At 45.4% G+C, this 13,418-nt stretch overlaps 1 protein-coding gene across 1 annotated transcript in view; it reads left to right on the forward strand.

Annotated features, from left to right (window-relative positions):
- The window catches only part of LOC124881288 (coiled-coil domain-containing protein 171-like), a 32,984-nt gene extending 21,187 nt beyond the window's left edge, over positions 1–11,797 (forward strand). Inside the window, exons 19-24 of the mRNA XM_047386830.1 lie at positions 117–287; positions 3,125–3,270; positions 5,735–5,789; positions 5,858–5,989; positions 6,072–6,224; positions 10,847–11,797. Coding sequence (XP_047242786.1) covers positions 117–287; positions 3,125–3,270; positions 5,735–5,789; positions 5,858–5,989; positions 6,072–6,224; positions 10,847–10,936 — 747 coding nt within the window. The 3' untranslated portion in view covers positions 10,937–11,797. The remainder of the gene's footprint in view (positions 1–116; positions 288–3,124; positions 3,271–5,734; positions 5,790–5,857; positions 5,990–6,071; positions 6,225–10,846) is intronic.
- The last annotated feature ends 1,621 nt before the right edge of the window (positions 11,798–13,418 follow it).

The following is a 13,418-nucleotide window of genomic DNA, read 5'->3' on the forward strand; positions in this document are numbered from 1 at the left end:
CTTTTTTTTGTTTTGGGGATTTGCTCCAGAGAAGCAGAATGCTATTTTTTAAAATTTGTGGCTGTTCTGACAGTTGGTGTCGCTTTTCATGGTTTCTTGTTTGTTTTTGTGCTCAGGTTCCGTCGGAGCGTTTCCAGACCGCCTGTGAGGAACTCCGTCAGGCTCTGAACAGAGAGCAGGAGGCCCAGGCGCTGATCCAGGAACAGTCCAAACAGCTGCAGGCTCTGCAGCAGCGAGCTGACAAACACTCCTCAGAACAATGCGACACACTGAGCCAAACCAAACAGGTACGCCTCCTCCTAACAGTTCATTACAAAGATCTCAGTTTAGTTATTGGATCTTTCTGGGTTTTTTTTTTTTGTTGTAGGCACCTGAAGTGTGGAACTGTGGAAAGCTAAACTTTATCTCAAACTAATAGCAAAATTTTGAGCCCAAAAGTTCCTCAGAAAGTTAAAGACCCTATTTTTGCGCCTAGTTTAATAAACCTTAAAACAATCCGGACCCATATTCCTAAAAATCCTGAAACTAAAAGTAGCTCCTAGTGACGTCATTCTAAGAAAATCTTTTCCCTCGGTAAGATAAAAGTTTTTCACCAAGCATCTTAGGCCTTAAGAGAGCTTCTAACGTGTGGAGATGTTAAGGTTAGTGAGGAGGACTTTTAGTGAGTCTAATGCCCGGTTCACACGGCAGGATATTCAAATTGTGGGCTGATTTTCAACACCTGATGCCCCTCATGTGATGATCAAAAATCGTAGATATAACAGGTTGGGTCCTACAGTGTGTGGTGTCCAGCCACACAGCGAAGCACAACACCACTCACAACAGATTTCACTCACAAACATTCAGATTTCAGATAGGAAATCCTGCAAAACCTCTCCAGATCAAATGTGAGTTCAGAGTAATTCCCTTCCATGTTTCCATCAACTCGCTTTCTGATTGGCTACACGTCACATTCAACAGGCTGCGTGCTCGTTTCCAACATGTTGAATATCCCTGAGTTGAGGTCGGAGCGATCCAGACGTCTTTCCGAGCAGACTAGACCACTCTTAACACACCACACACAGCAGGATTATCTCACGACTTTATCTTAAGAGCCATCATGATGATTGGAGCCTGTCGGAAGGGGAAGATCAGGGATAAAAACGACATGAAAATCCTGCCGTGTGAACAAGGCATTAGGCCTTAAGAGAGCTTCTAACGTGAGGAGATGTTAGGAGTAGTGAGGAGGACTTCTAGTGACCCTAGAGTGACTCTAGTGAGTGTCTGAAGCAGAGAAGATGGAGGAAAGACAGAGAGAAAGGAGAGATATTCTCCTACAATAAACAACAGTGAATGAATAAAATGCTACCGGCTCCATGGTGCAGAGATCCACCTCCTAAACAGTCAAGTAAATGAGAACATCAACTTCAATTATTAATATAGAGATAAGATTAAATTCATCATCCCCCTAGAGGGAAATTGAATAGTTTCAGCAGCAGGACAGGTTAAAGGTCAACCTCTTGTAAGGTATTATTAGGTAGGATAAATAAACAATGGAAACAATAATGACAGACAGATACAGTCCAATAATCAGAGCACTGTAGAGATAGCAGGAAGATGTAAATGAGGTGAATCAGTATCTGCTGTATTGTTCATGATGATGTCAGCAGCTTCAACCTAAATGGTCGTCTCCAACGCTCCCCGTCGGTGGAGAAGTTCTCTGGTGTTCTGCTATCTCCTCTCTAGCTTCTGAATGCAGCAGGAACCAGAGCTGCTCACAGTCCAGGCTGGTGCTGAAAGCAGAGGAAACGAAGCAGTGATCTGCTGGGAATGTCTGTTGGTTCCCACTGTGACCCCAGGACCAAATCTACCTTTCAACACTCCTCTCTTCTCCTCCACCAGCAAGCTCTGCTCCTCTGTTCAGTTCGCTTTTCTCCACCTTTTTTCTGTTTTGTTTTGGTCATTTTACCAAACTGAACCTCATAAAGCAAGAAGGAGATCACAGTAAAATGTTGAATTTTAATATTAGTATTAAGTTAATATGACATAGATGCAGTATGAAAACGACCAGCATGGCGAGTTAACATAATAATAAGGACATCAAAATAATGATGAGCATGTAAATAAGCTATAGTCAAACATGTTGATGCTGTGGGACAATTAATTTAATTTTGCTAAGTTTTATCATCACGATTTAAACATTTCTGAATCCAGTTTAAATTTTATCATCACTAGGAGTGCATTTGTTTTTGTTTTTTCTCGTTTCTTTTAACAACCAATCACAGCTCTGAAAAGAAGGCGTCACATCTAGCAACAGAGTCAACCACACCTAGCAACAGGGTCAACCACACCTGGCAACAGGGTCAACCACACCTGGCAACAGGGTCAACCACACCTAGCAACGAGATCAACCGCTCACTAAAATAGGAATTCCTGTCGTCTCAATTCAATTCAATTCAAATCAAAAATACTTTATTAATCCCAAAGGGAAATTAAATGTTGTTATAGCTCATATTATGTAGGTTTCTTCAAAGAGTCGTTGTAGATGCTGATGGCTGTGGGCAGGAAGGATCTCCTGTAGCGCTCCGTCTTACAGCAGATCTCCTCGCTCAGAGTCGCTCTCAGCAGAGAACTGAATCGCTCTTAATCTAGGAGACCTTGCCAGGAATGTTTGGGCTAAGATAGGAGCTCTCTGAGGACTCTGAGGATCTTTGTGAATATGGGCCCTGATTCCTAAATCATGCTGCTTTACCTGTCAGGGGAAGTAAAAAACTAAAACTGTTTTTGTTTGTTTGTGTTCTCTCATCAGAAATTTAACTTAGACAGAAATAAAGGAATGCTGCCCTGCTGTTCATTTCATTCTCTGTTCAGGAAGTTCTGTCTTTTTTATCCTATCATAGAAAAGAATCTTTGATTTACTGATCGTCATTGAATGCCTAATTTCAAAGAAAAAAACAAGTTTTATAGATGGACTCGTCAAGCCAGAGTTCATGTACCTGAAATATGACTGATAAGCTACAACTTGATTACTGCAGGTTTATAAACATCCAGTTTTGTTCATCAGTGACATTTCAGAGACACCATCAGGAAACGATCAGCGTGTCTCCTTTAAATGCCCGTGATCGCCTCCTCTCTCTCTCCGCAGGCGCTGTCAGAGACTCGGCAGCAGCTGAGTCGGAAAGAGCGCTCCCTGAGAATTCTGGGTAAGCACCTGTCGGGGGTTCAGAAGGAGAGGAGGCAGCTGGAGGAGAAACTGCAGAGAGCAGAGGATGAACTGAGCGGTGCTGCCAGGTAACACCATGGAGGTTTGTCTCAGTGGGAATAAAAACCTCTTAGCTGTTTAAACATTTTACTCAAGCAAATGCTTTTTCTTTTAATGTCCTATTTTAAGCTGATTTTGGGGAAAAGCCAAACATTAGCGATGTGTTGCAGATGTTGCATAATGCAGCGACAATCATAATGAAGCACAAACCTACAAAAAGCACTGAGTTTGTCCCAAATAGACAAACACACATCCAGTTTGCTTTTAGAGCTCCTTACCAAACCTGATCCAGTTCAGTTTATTTAATCAGCACCAGTTCAGAACAAAGGTCACCTCAAGGCACCTTAAAAATAAAAGGGGGTAAAATAAGCTTTTTATCATAGAGAAATAAACAATAAATCAAATTCATACCAATATACAACTTTATCCTCTATTGAAAAAACAGAGAGAACATGAAGTTATTGGCAGTAATATTTAAACTGATGGCTCCTCCTATAAAGGAGATAGAATCAAACACAGTGTTGAGGGAACTCAAGGTATGGTCCACAATAACTTCAACTAATGCCATAATACATACAGGTCCTTCTCAAAATATTAGCATATTGTGATAAAGTTCATTATTTTCCATAATGTCATGATGAAAATTTAACATTCATATATTTTAGATTCATTGCACACTAACTGAAATATTTCAGGTCTTTTATTGTCTTAATACGGATGATTTTGGCATACAGCTCATGAAAACCCAAAATTCCTATCTCACAAAATTAGCATATCATTAAAAGGGTCTCTAAACGAGCTATGAACCTAATCATCTGAATCAACGAGTTAACTCTAAACACCTGCAAAAGATTCCTGAGGCCTTTAAAACTCCCAGCCTGGTTCATCACTCAAAACCCCAATCATGGGTAAGACTGCCGACCTGACTGCTGTCCAGAAGGCCACTATTGACACCCTCAAGCAAGAGGGTAAGACACAGAAAGAAATTTCTGAATGAATAGGCTGTTCCCAGAGTGCTGTATCAAGGCACCTCAGTGGGAAGTCTGTGGGAAGGAAAAAGTGTGGCAGAAAACGCTGCACAACGAGAAGAGGTGACCGGACCCTGAGGAAGATTGTGGAGAAGGGCCGATTCCAGACCTTTGGGGACCTGCGGAAGCAGTGGACTGAGTCTGAAGTAGAAACATCCAGAGCCACCGTGCACAGGCGTGTGCAGGAAATGGGCTACAGGTGCCGCATTCCCCAGGTCAAGCCACTTTTGAACCAGAAACAGCGGCAGAAGCGCCTGACCTGGGCTACATAGAAGCAGCACTGGACTGTTGCTCAGTGGTCCAAAGTACTTTTTTCGGATGAAAGCAAATTCTGCATGTCATTCGGAAATCAAGGTGCCAGAGTCTGGAGGAAGACTGGGGAGAAGGAAATGCCAAAATGCCAGAAGTCCAGTGTCAAGTACCCACAGTCAGTGATGGTCTGGGGTGCTGTGTCAGCTGCTGGTGTTGGTCCACTGTGTTTTATCAAGGGCAGGGTCAATGCAGCTAGCTATCAGGAGATTTTGGAGCACTTCATGCTTCCATCTGCTGAAAAGCTTTATGGAGATGAAGATTTCATTTTTCAGCACGACCTGGCACCTGCTCACAGTGCCAAAACCACTGGTAAATGGTTTACTGACCATGGTATCACTATGCTCAATTGGCCTGCCAACTCTCCTGACCTGAACCCCATAGAGAATCTGTGGGATATTGTGAAGAGAACGTTGAGAGACTCAAGACCCAACACTCTGGATGAGCTAAAGGCCGCTATCGAAGCATCCTGGGCCTCCATAAGACCTCAGCAGTGCCGCAGGCTGATTGCCTCCACGCCGCATTGAAGCAGTCATTTCTGCAAAAGGATTCCCGACCAAGTATTGAGTGCATAACTGTACATGATTATTTGAAGGTTGACGTTTTTTGTATTAAAAACACTTTTCTTTTATTGGTCGGATGAAATATGCTAATTTTGTGAGATAGGAATTTTGGGTTTTCATGAGCTGTATGCCAAAATCATCCGTATTAAGACAATAAAAGACCTGAAATATTTCAGTTAGTGTGCAATGAATCTAAAATATATGAATGTTAAATTTTCATCATTACATTATGGAAAATAATTAACTTTATCACAATATGCTAATATTTTGAGAAGGACCTGTAAATGGAGAGCAGTAGGAGAAAGCAGAGAGGACAAATGGTCATTATGTCCCCCAGCTGCTCAAGCTTATAGCAGCATAACTACAGAGATACCTCAGGATAACCTAAGCCACTCTTACTATAAGCTTTATGAAAAAGGAAAGTTTTAAGCCTAGACACACAGACTGAGAAATATTCTGTTTACACATATTGTTCACATATAAAGAACAGATAATAAATTTCATGACTTCCAGTCTTGTTGCTGGTAAACTAGTGCAAAGCCATAATTATCGCCATCAGTTTAACAAATTGGACTTTTTAAAACTGTTTTCAGGCGACAGGAGTGTGTGATCCGGTGCATGAAGGCTGCAGAGACGAGCTGCAAGCAGGTGAGCAGAACCTTAGCAGGCATTCAGAGAGAAATGCAGCCGCTGACCCAATCCTCTGTAATCCTCAGGTCAGAGAAAATCTCGTCCAGTTGCAGCACTCTGTGTCCACTCACCATCGCCCCCTGCTGTTCACCCAAGAACACCTGGACCTGAGTGGAGCCAAACACCTCATGCTGGCTCCTGAGGTGGCAGCATGTCAGGTAACAGAGGGGCGTGGCCTACCTGAGCCCTGCACCCTTCTCCTTGCTTCCTTCCTTCATCCGCCCCTTTGTCTTTCTGCAGAGCTTTCTGTCCGTCGTATCTCAGCTTCATCACGCCTGCAGCTCCAGGATTGACTGGCTCGAGCAGGAAGTCTCCGCCCACCGCAGTCATGTGACCGCTCTGCGCAGCGAGCTGCAGGATGCCTGCCTTCGTGAGAGTCTCGCCTATATTCCCGTAGGATGCCAGTTTCATGTCTCTTACTGAACTTAAGTCTGGAATTTTTAATGCGAACCTATTGATTAATTTTATAATCAGGTTGTTGAATTAAATCCTGTTTCTGCGGAAATGTTTTATTGTATTTTATTGCAACAGTTTTTAATGTAAATGCTGCTGATGTGGAAATCACAGAGTTTTAATTTAAAACAAACGTTCCAGATGTTTTTTTATTCTTGACGTTTCGTTTAAAAAAAGTTTTGATTTTATAAGAAAGGTTCAACCAAGTAAAACATCTAAATCAAATTATTAGTGGTTTTTATTGAGGTTTTTTTTCCCATTCAGTGATTTTAAAACAACGATGGGTTCCTATGATCTCAGAGTTATAGATAAAGGCTCTACTATATACATACATCCCCTCTCAGATGACATTAAATGTCTCATAGCACATTGCACACCGAGGAAACACTCTTTGGGGTGGCGTGTTGAACCACTCTGTTTGGTAGAATTGGTCGGGTTCTGCCACAGACCAGCGTTTTAAGCAGTCTTTAAATCTTTTTCTAGAGTTTAGGTCAAAAATAGGGTGACTTCCTTCCAATAGTTTGACAAAGTTCCTCTGTACTCTGGAACAGTCAGGAATTCAATTTTGTACTCTTACCTGTACTCGTCGTCTTCCGCTTATCCGGAACCGGGTCGCGGGGGCAGCAGACTCAGCAGAGACGCCCAGACCTCACTCTCCCCAGAAACCTCCTCCAGCTCCTCCGGGGGGAGCCCAAGGCGTTTCCAGGCCAGCCAAAAGAAATAGTCGCTCCAGTGTGTCCTGGGTCGTCCCCTGGGCCGGTGGGACGTGCCTGGAACACCTCCTGAGGAAGGCGTCCAGGAGGCATCCGGTATAGATGCCCGAGCCACCTCAACTGGCTCCTCTCGATGTGGAGGAGCAGCGGCGGCTCTACTCTGAGCCCCTACTGGATGGCCGAGCTCCTCACCCCAAGGACTGCCCGGCTACCCTACGGAGGAAGCTCATTTCAGCCGCCTGTATCCAGGATCTCGTTCTTTCAGTCATGACCCAAAGTTCATGGCCATAGGTGAGTGTAGGAACGTAGACCGACCGGTAAATTGAGAGCTTCGCTTTTCGGCTCAGCTCTCTCTTCACCACAACGGACCGGCACAGCGCCCCCATTACTGTGGCAGTCGCACCGATCCATCTGTCAATCTCCCGCTCTGTTCTTCCCCCACTCGTGAACAAGACCCCGAGATACTTGAACTCCTCCACTTGAGGCAGGAACTCCCCTCCAACGTGAAGAGAACAAGCCAACCTTTTCCGGTCGAGAACTATGGCCTCGGACTTGGAGGAGCTTATCCTCATCCAAGCCACTTCACACTCGGCTGCGAACCGCCCCAGCACATACTGTAGGTCTTGGCTAGAGGGGGCCAGCAGGACCACGTCATCTGCAAAAAGAAGAGATGAAATCCTCTGGTCCCCAAACCAGACCCCCTCCAGCCCTTGGCTGCGTCTAGAAATCCTGTCCATAAAAGTTATGAACAGGACCGGTGACAAAGGGCAGCCCTGCCGGAGTCCAACATGCACCGGGAACAGGTCCGACTTAGTGCCGGCAATGCGAACCATACTCCTGCTCCGCTTGTACAGAGACCGGATGGCCCCTAATAAAGGTTCCCCGATTCCATACTCCTGGAGCACCGCCCACAGGGCATCACGAGGCACATAGTCGAATGCCTTCTCCAGGTCCACAAAACACATGTGGACCGGTTGGGCAAACTCCCTCGAGTACCCTGTAGAGGGTATAGAGCTGGTCCAGTGTTCCACGGCTGAGACGAAAACCACACTGCTCCTCCTGAAGCCGAGGTTCGACTATCGGTCGGACTCTCCTCTCCAATACCCTGGCGTAGGCCTTACCAGGGAGGCTGAGGAGTGTGATCCCCCTGTAGTTGGAACACACCCTCCGGTCACCCTTCTTATGTAGGGGGACCACCACCCCAGTCTGCCAGTCCAGAGGCACTGTTCCCGACCGCCACGCAATGTTTAAGAGGCGTGTCAACAATGACAGCCCCACAACATCCAGAGACTTGAGGTACTCAGGGCGGATCTCATCCACCCCCGAAGCCTTGCCACCGCGGAGCTTTTTAACCACCTTGGTGACTTCAGCCTGGGTGATGAAAGAGTCTAACCCCGAGAGGCCAGCCTCTGTTTCCACTAGGGAATGCATGATGGCAGGATTGAGGAGATCCTCGAAGTACTCCTTCCACCGCCTCCCACCCCAACCGAATACAGTGTTGGCGAGGGACTGCTTCCCCCTCCTGAGGCACCGGACGGTTTGCCAGAATCGCTTTGAGGCCAACCGGTAGTCCTTCTCCATGGCCTCACCGAACTCCTCCCAGGCCCGAGTTTTTGCCTCTGCCACTGCTAGGGCCACGGCACACTTTGCCTCACGGTACCCATCAGCCGCCTCAGGAGTCCCACAAGCCAACCACTGCCGATAGGACTCCTTCTTCAGCTTGACAGCGTCTCTTACTGCTGGTGTCCACCACCGGGTTCGAGGATTGCCGCCACGACAGGCACCGCAGACCTTACAGCCGCAGCTACGGGCAGCAGCATTGACAATAGATGCGGAGAACATGGTCCACTCGGACTCTATGTCTCCAACATCCCCCGGAATCTGGTCAAAGCTCTCCCGGAGGTGAGAGTTGAATACATCCCTGACCAAGGGGTCCGCCAGACGTTCTCAGCAGACCCTCACTATGCGCTTGGGCCAGCCAAGTCCCTCCGGCTTTCTCTTCTTCCAGCGGATCCAACTCACCACCATGTGATGATCAGTGGACAGCTCAGCCCCTCTCCTCACCCAAGTGTCCAAAACATACGGCGGAAAGTCTGAAGCCACGACAACAAAGTCGATCATTGACCTCCTGCCTAGGGTGTCCTGGTGCCAAGTGCACTGATGGACACCCTTATGCTTGAACAATCCGTGACTAGCACAGTAGTCCAATAACAAAACACCGCTCAGATTCAGATTGGGGAGGCCATTCCTCCCAATCACGCCTCTCCAGGTGTCACTGTCGTTTCCCACGTGGGCATTGAAGTCCCCCAGCAGAATAATGGAGTCCCCGGGAATGGCACTACCTAGCACCCCCGACAGGGACGCCAAGAAGGCCGGGTACTCCGCACTATCACTCGGCCCGTAGGCCGAGATAACAGTCAGAGACCTCTCCCCAACCCGAAGGCGCAGGGATGCGACCCTCTCATCCACTGGGGTAAACCCCAACACGAGACGGCTGAGCTGGGGGGCAACAAGCAAACCCAACCCAGCCCGCCGCCTCTCCCCGTGGGCCACTCCAGAGTAGAAGAGAGTCCAGCCCCTTTCGAGGAGATGGGTTCCAGAGCCCACGCTGTGCGTGGAGGCGAACCCGACTATTTCTAGTTGATATCTCTCGACCTCAGGCACAAGCTCAGGCTCCTTCCCCCACAGTGAGGTGACATTCCACGTCCCTAGAGCCAGCCTAAGCATCCGGGTATCGGGCCGGCAAGGTCTCCACCTTCGTCCGCCGCCCAATCCTCTTTGCACCGGTCCCTCATGGTTCCTCCTGCAGGTGGTGGGCCCCCTGGGGAATGGCCTCCCGTCTCTTGTTTGGGCTTGGCCCGGTCGAGTCCCGCGAGGAGCAACCCTGCCACCAGGCGCTCTCCGACGAGTCCCAACCCCAGGCCCGGCTCCAGGGTGGGACCACGGCTCCGCCTTACCGGGCGACGTCACGTGCCTCAATTTGGTTGTCGTCATGAGGGGTTCTTGAACCGCTCTTTGTCTGACCCGTCACCTAGAGCCTGTTTGCCATGGGAGACCCTACCAGGGGCATTTAAGCCCCAGACAACATAGCCTCTAGGATCATTCGAGCACTCAAGGTTGTTCCAGTAGCCTGGAACTTTTTTTCCTTTCTTCTGAGGCTGACAGTTTGGGTTAGATGTTAATAACTTGGAGATAACATGCTGTTCCAGAAGGACAATAAACCCAAACGCATAGCAAAGCTGGTTCTGAGGCGTATAAAGCTGGCTAACATAGATTGGCCTTCTCAAAATGTTGTGCATGAAGGTCGGGTCCATAAACAAATGTAACCAAGAAGAATGATCAGATCTCCATCCAGAATTATAGTAGAAACTTAAAAGGAGCAGAGCTGAGAAAACATTTAACCAATATATTTGGGGTGTATGTATATATTTGAGCTTGTGAAGATTAGAGATGGACCATAAATGCAAAATAGTGCACCTAATTCTGTATAATAACTGAATTAATTTGAGTCTGCAGAAATGCTGTAATCAGCCACTAAAAGCTCAGATTTGATGCGACTTAAATTCGTAGGCCATAAACGAACTTCTGTCTTTAAATGCAGTTTTTCTACATCTCTGTTCATTTGTTTCTCTATATAAATAAAACCATGTTTATTTCTCCATTTTTTGCCGTGTATTATCAGATTTAGTGGGTTTTAGTTAACTAAACCTCTCCAACTGGGACATAAACTATAAACATAAACTATAAAAATAGAAATCTTCGATCCAGGGAAGTAATTATTTATTATTTTTATCCATTCTAAATCTGTTGAAAAAACAATAAAAATCTCTTTGTGTTTTTGTGTTTGAGGTGGAGGAGCTTCCTGAACCTCTGCTACTTGATGTTGGGGAAACACGTGACCTTCCTCCTCTCTCTGGTTGCTCCAAGGAGCCGGTCTGAAGAAAACCCAAGGAACATATGACCCGTCTGTTATGATATGTGGCGCCTTCAAACGGAAAGACTTTCTTGGTCAGAAGGTGCTTGTGGTTTCAGTCCTGAAGTCATCCATCAGCAGCCAGTTCAATCTGCCTGGAAGCATCATCTTCCGGGGACTTTAAACATTTTTTCTCCCAGCTGGCTGCTGAAGGACGCCTGACGACCAGATGGTCCTTCAGGACAACCAGTTGATGATGGACCTGTTGAGGTTTCTGCTCGTCCTATTTCAACCGTTTCTGTTCCAGAATGTTTTACTGGAGGAGAAAAACCAAACAGGACATTTTACTCTAATCCCTTCTAGTTATTTAAATGATGTCAGTCTATTTTCATTCGTTATTTTTTATGACCAGAAATAAACAATGACTGAGAGTGACACATTTCCCAAAAGTGACACAAAAAATAATCCCTTAGTCAGAACTAATCAAGGAAGAAAAAAGGGAAGCAAAAAAGAAATCCTCGGAGACAAATAAAACTGACTAATTAGAAAATAAAGTCCAGGAAATGTCAGCAGATTATAAAGAATATTTCAAAAAGTTGTTTCTTTGCTTAGTTTCATGTTTTTGGGACATTTCATCTGTTATTACCGCCCCCTAGAGTTCAGGCTTCATTTAGCTTTGTAAATTGTGACTTGACTTTATAAAGAAGGCTAAATTTACTTGGCACATTTAATGAGAATCGGCCATTTTCCTGAAACAAATTACTAGAAATCAGAGCATCTCCTGGTGTTAGAAGTTTGCAGAACTTTCCTCAGCATGATCTTTCTGAATCGACAAGTTTCATCCAAGTATCTGTTATTATGCCTGATAAATGCCTGATTAACTGACATTTATTTTAATTTTTCTTACTGTTTTTTTCAAATTGTGCCTTTTCTCCTTCTTGGTCTTCAATGAAACATCGATCCAGGTTGATAACTTGGATTAGATGTTAGAGACTTAGCTGAGAAAACATCCAGGTTAAATGTGGGCGTGGCCTTGCCCATCATCGACAGATTAACCAGATAGAAAGGGATCTTAATTTATAACTGTGCTGCCTATAGGTGGAACGAATGTCGTGGTGAACGTAACCTGATGTTATGGACTCCTAATCTTGCATAGTTCAGACTGCAGTTACAGTTTCAGCAGAGAAGAAAGAGAAAAACGTGTATAAAAGCTGTAGTGTTCCTTGTGGGCGTGTAGCCCTACAAAAACGCTCAGGGACTGGATACAAAGCTGAGGGCAACAACTGCAATTCATCTAAACAGAAAAGTATTTTTTAACCGAACACGGACCTTTTGATTCTGCTGAATCAGCACATTGTCTGTGAACGAAGCCCCGAGCAGCACTGGTGTCTGTCTCTAGTTGTGAGTTTATCTGTGCACGACAAAGAAAAGTCCCATCGCTCACACTGCTCCAGGCCAGGATGTCTGTGAAGATGAAGCGACTAGCGCTGCTGAGGGACACACACAGTGGTGCTGACTCGGCTGAATACGAGTTTCCTTCTTCTGGAGCTGCTCGACGGTTTTTCTCCTTCCTGTACTTATCATTTTACTTTTCTGTCTTCAACATGGAGCTTCACACACCTGAACCAGAAAAGCTGAAAATTCCCAAAGAAGACGTCTACTTATGCCTAAAGGCAATTGATAAGGTGTCTTGACCAGGCATATCAACAGCTTTGTTCAGGTCAAATTTTAACCTTTTTTTTCCAAATGACCAACAAGTCCACCTGATAAACCTCTGGAAGCCAGGTTTATCTAGTTAATAAGGTGCACATCTACCTGGGAGAAAACGATGTATTTTTTTACTGGGTGGCTCTCTAATGGTAAGATCTTTGGATATTTTCGAGGAGTGAACTTTAGCGACTTCTTTAAAGGATCAACTGAATCCAGATGGAGGCCACGCCTTCCATAATCTGGAACCATTAACAGCTATTGACTGGAAGATCTTAGACTGCAAGAAGATGTGTGGGACCCTAGAAGGTCAGAGATGTAGTCATAGAGCCACTGTCTGATACTACTAGTAGAGTTAATCAAGGAGGATAACTTTAAATATTCAGTTGGCTTAAAAGAACAGTAGAGCTGAATATCATCGACATAGAAATGATAAAGATGCATCAGAAAACTGCCTGATTAATTTGGCCTAGAAGGAAAATATCTAAAAGAAAGATAATAGATCCCAAGACTGAGGCCTGTGGTACCCCACATGGCAGGCTTTTGGAGTCTGACATGATCTGAGAGCAACCTTTCTTCTAAAGTTTCCTTTTGGCCAGAAGTATTTGGATCAATGACCAGTTGTTTCCCTGCACTTCTACAGAAACAATTAAATCCAGTTCAGATTATAACAGTTTGCATCAGTTCAGACACAAACAGGTTCGATTCATTTCCAGTCAAATAAAAGCCAGTTTGGTCCAAGTTCGATTTAAAAGATCAAATATATTCCAGTTTTATTATCTGATTGTGCTCCAACTACAT

This window comes from Girardinichthys multiradiatus, chromosome 14, assembly GCF_021462225.1.
Source record: "Girardinichthys multiradiatus isolate DD_20200921_A chromosome 14, DD_fGirMul_XY1, whole genome shotgun sequence".
NCBI classification, from domain to species: domain Eukaryota; kingdom Metazoa; phylum Chordata; class Actinopteri; order Cyprinodontiformes; family Goodeidae; genus Girardinichthys; species Girardinichthys multiradiatus.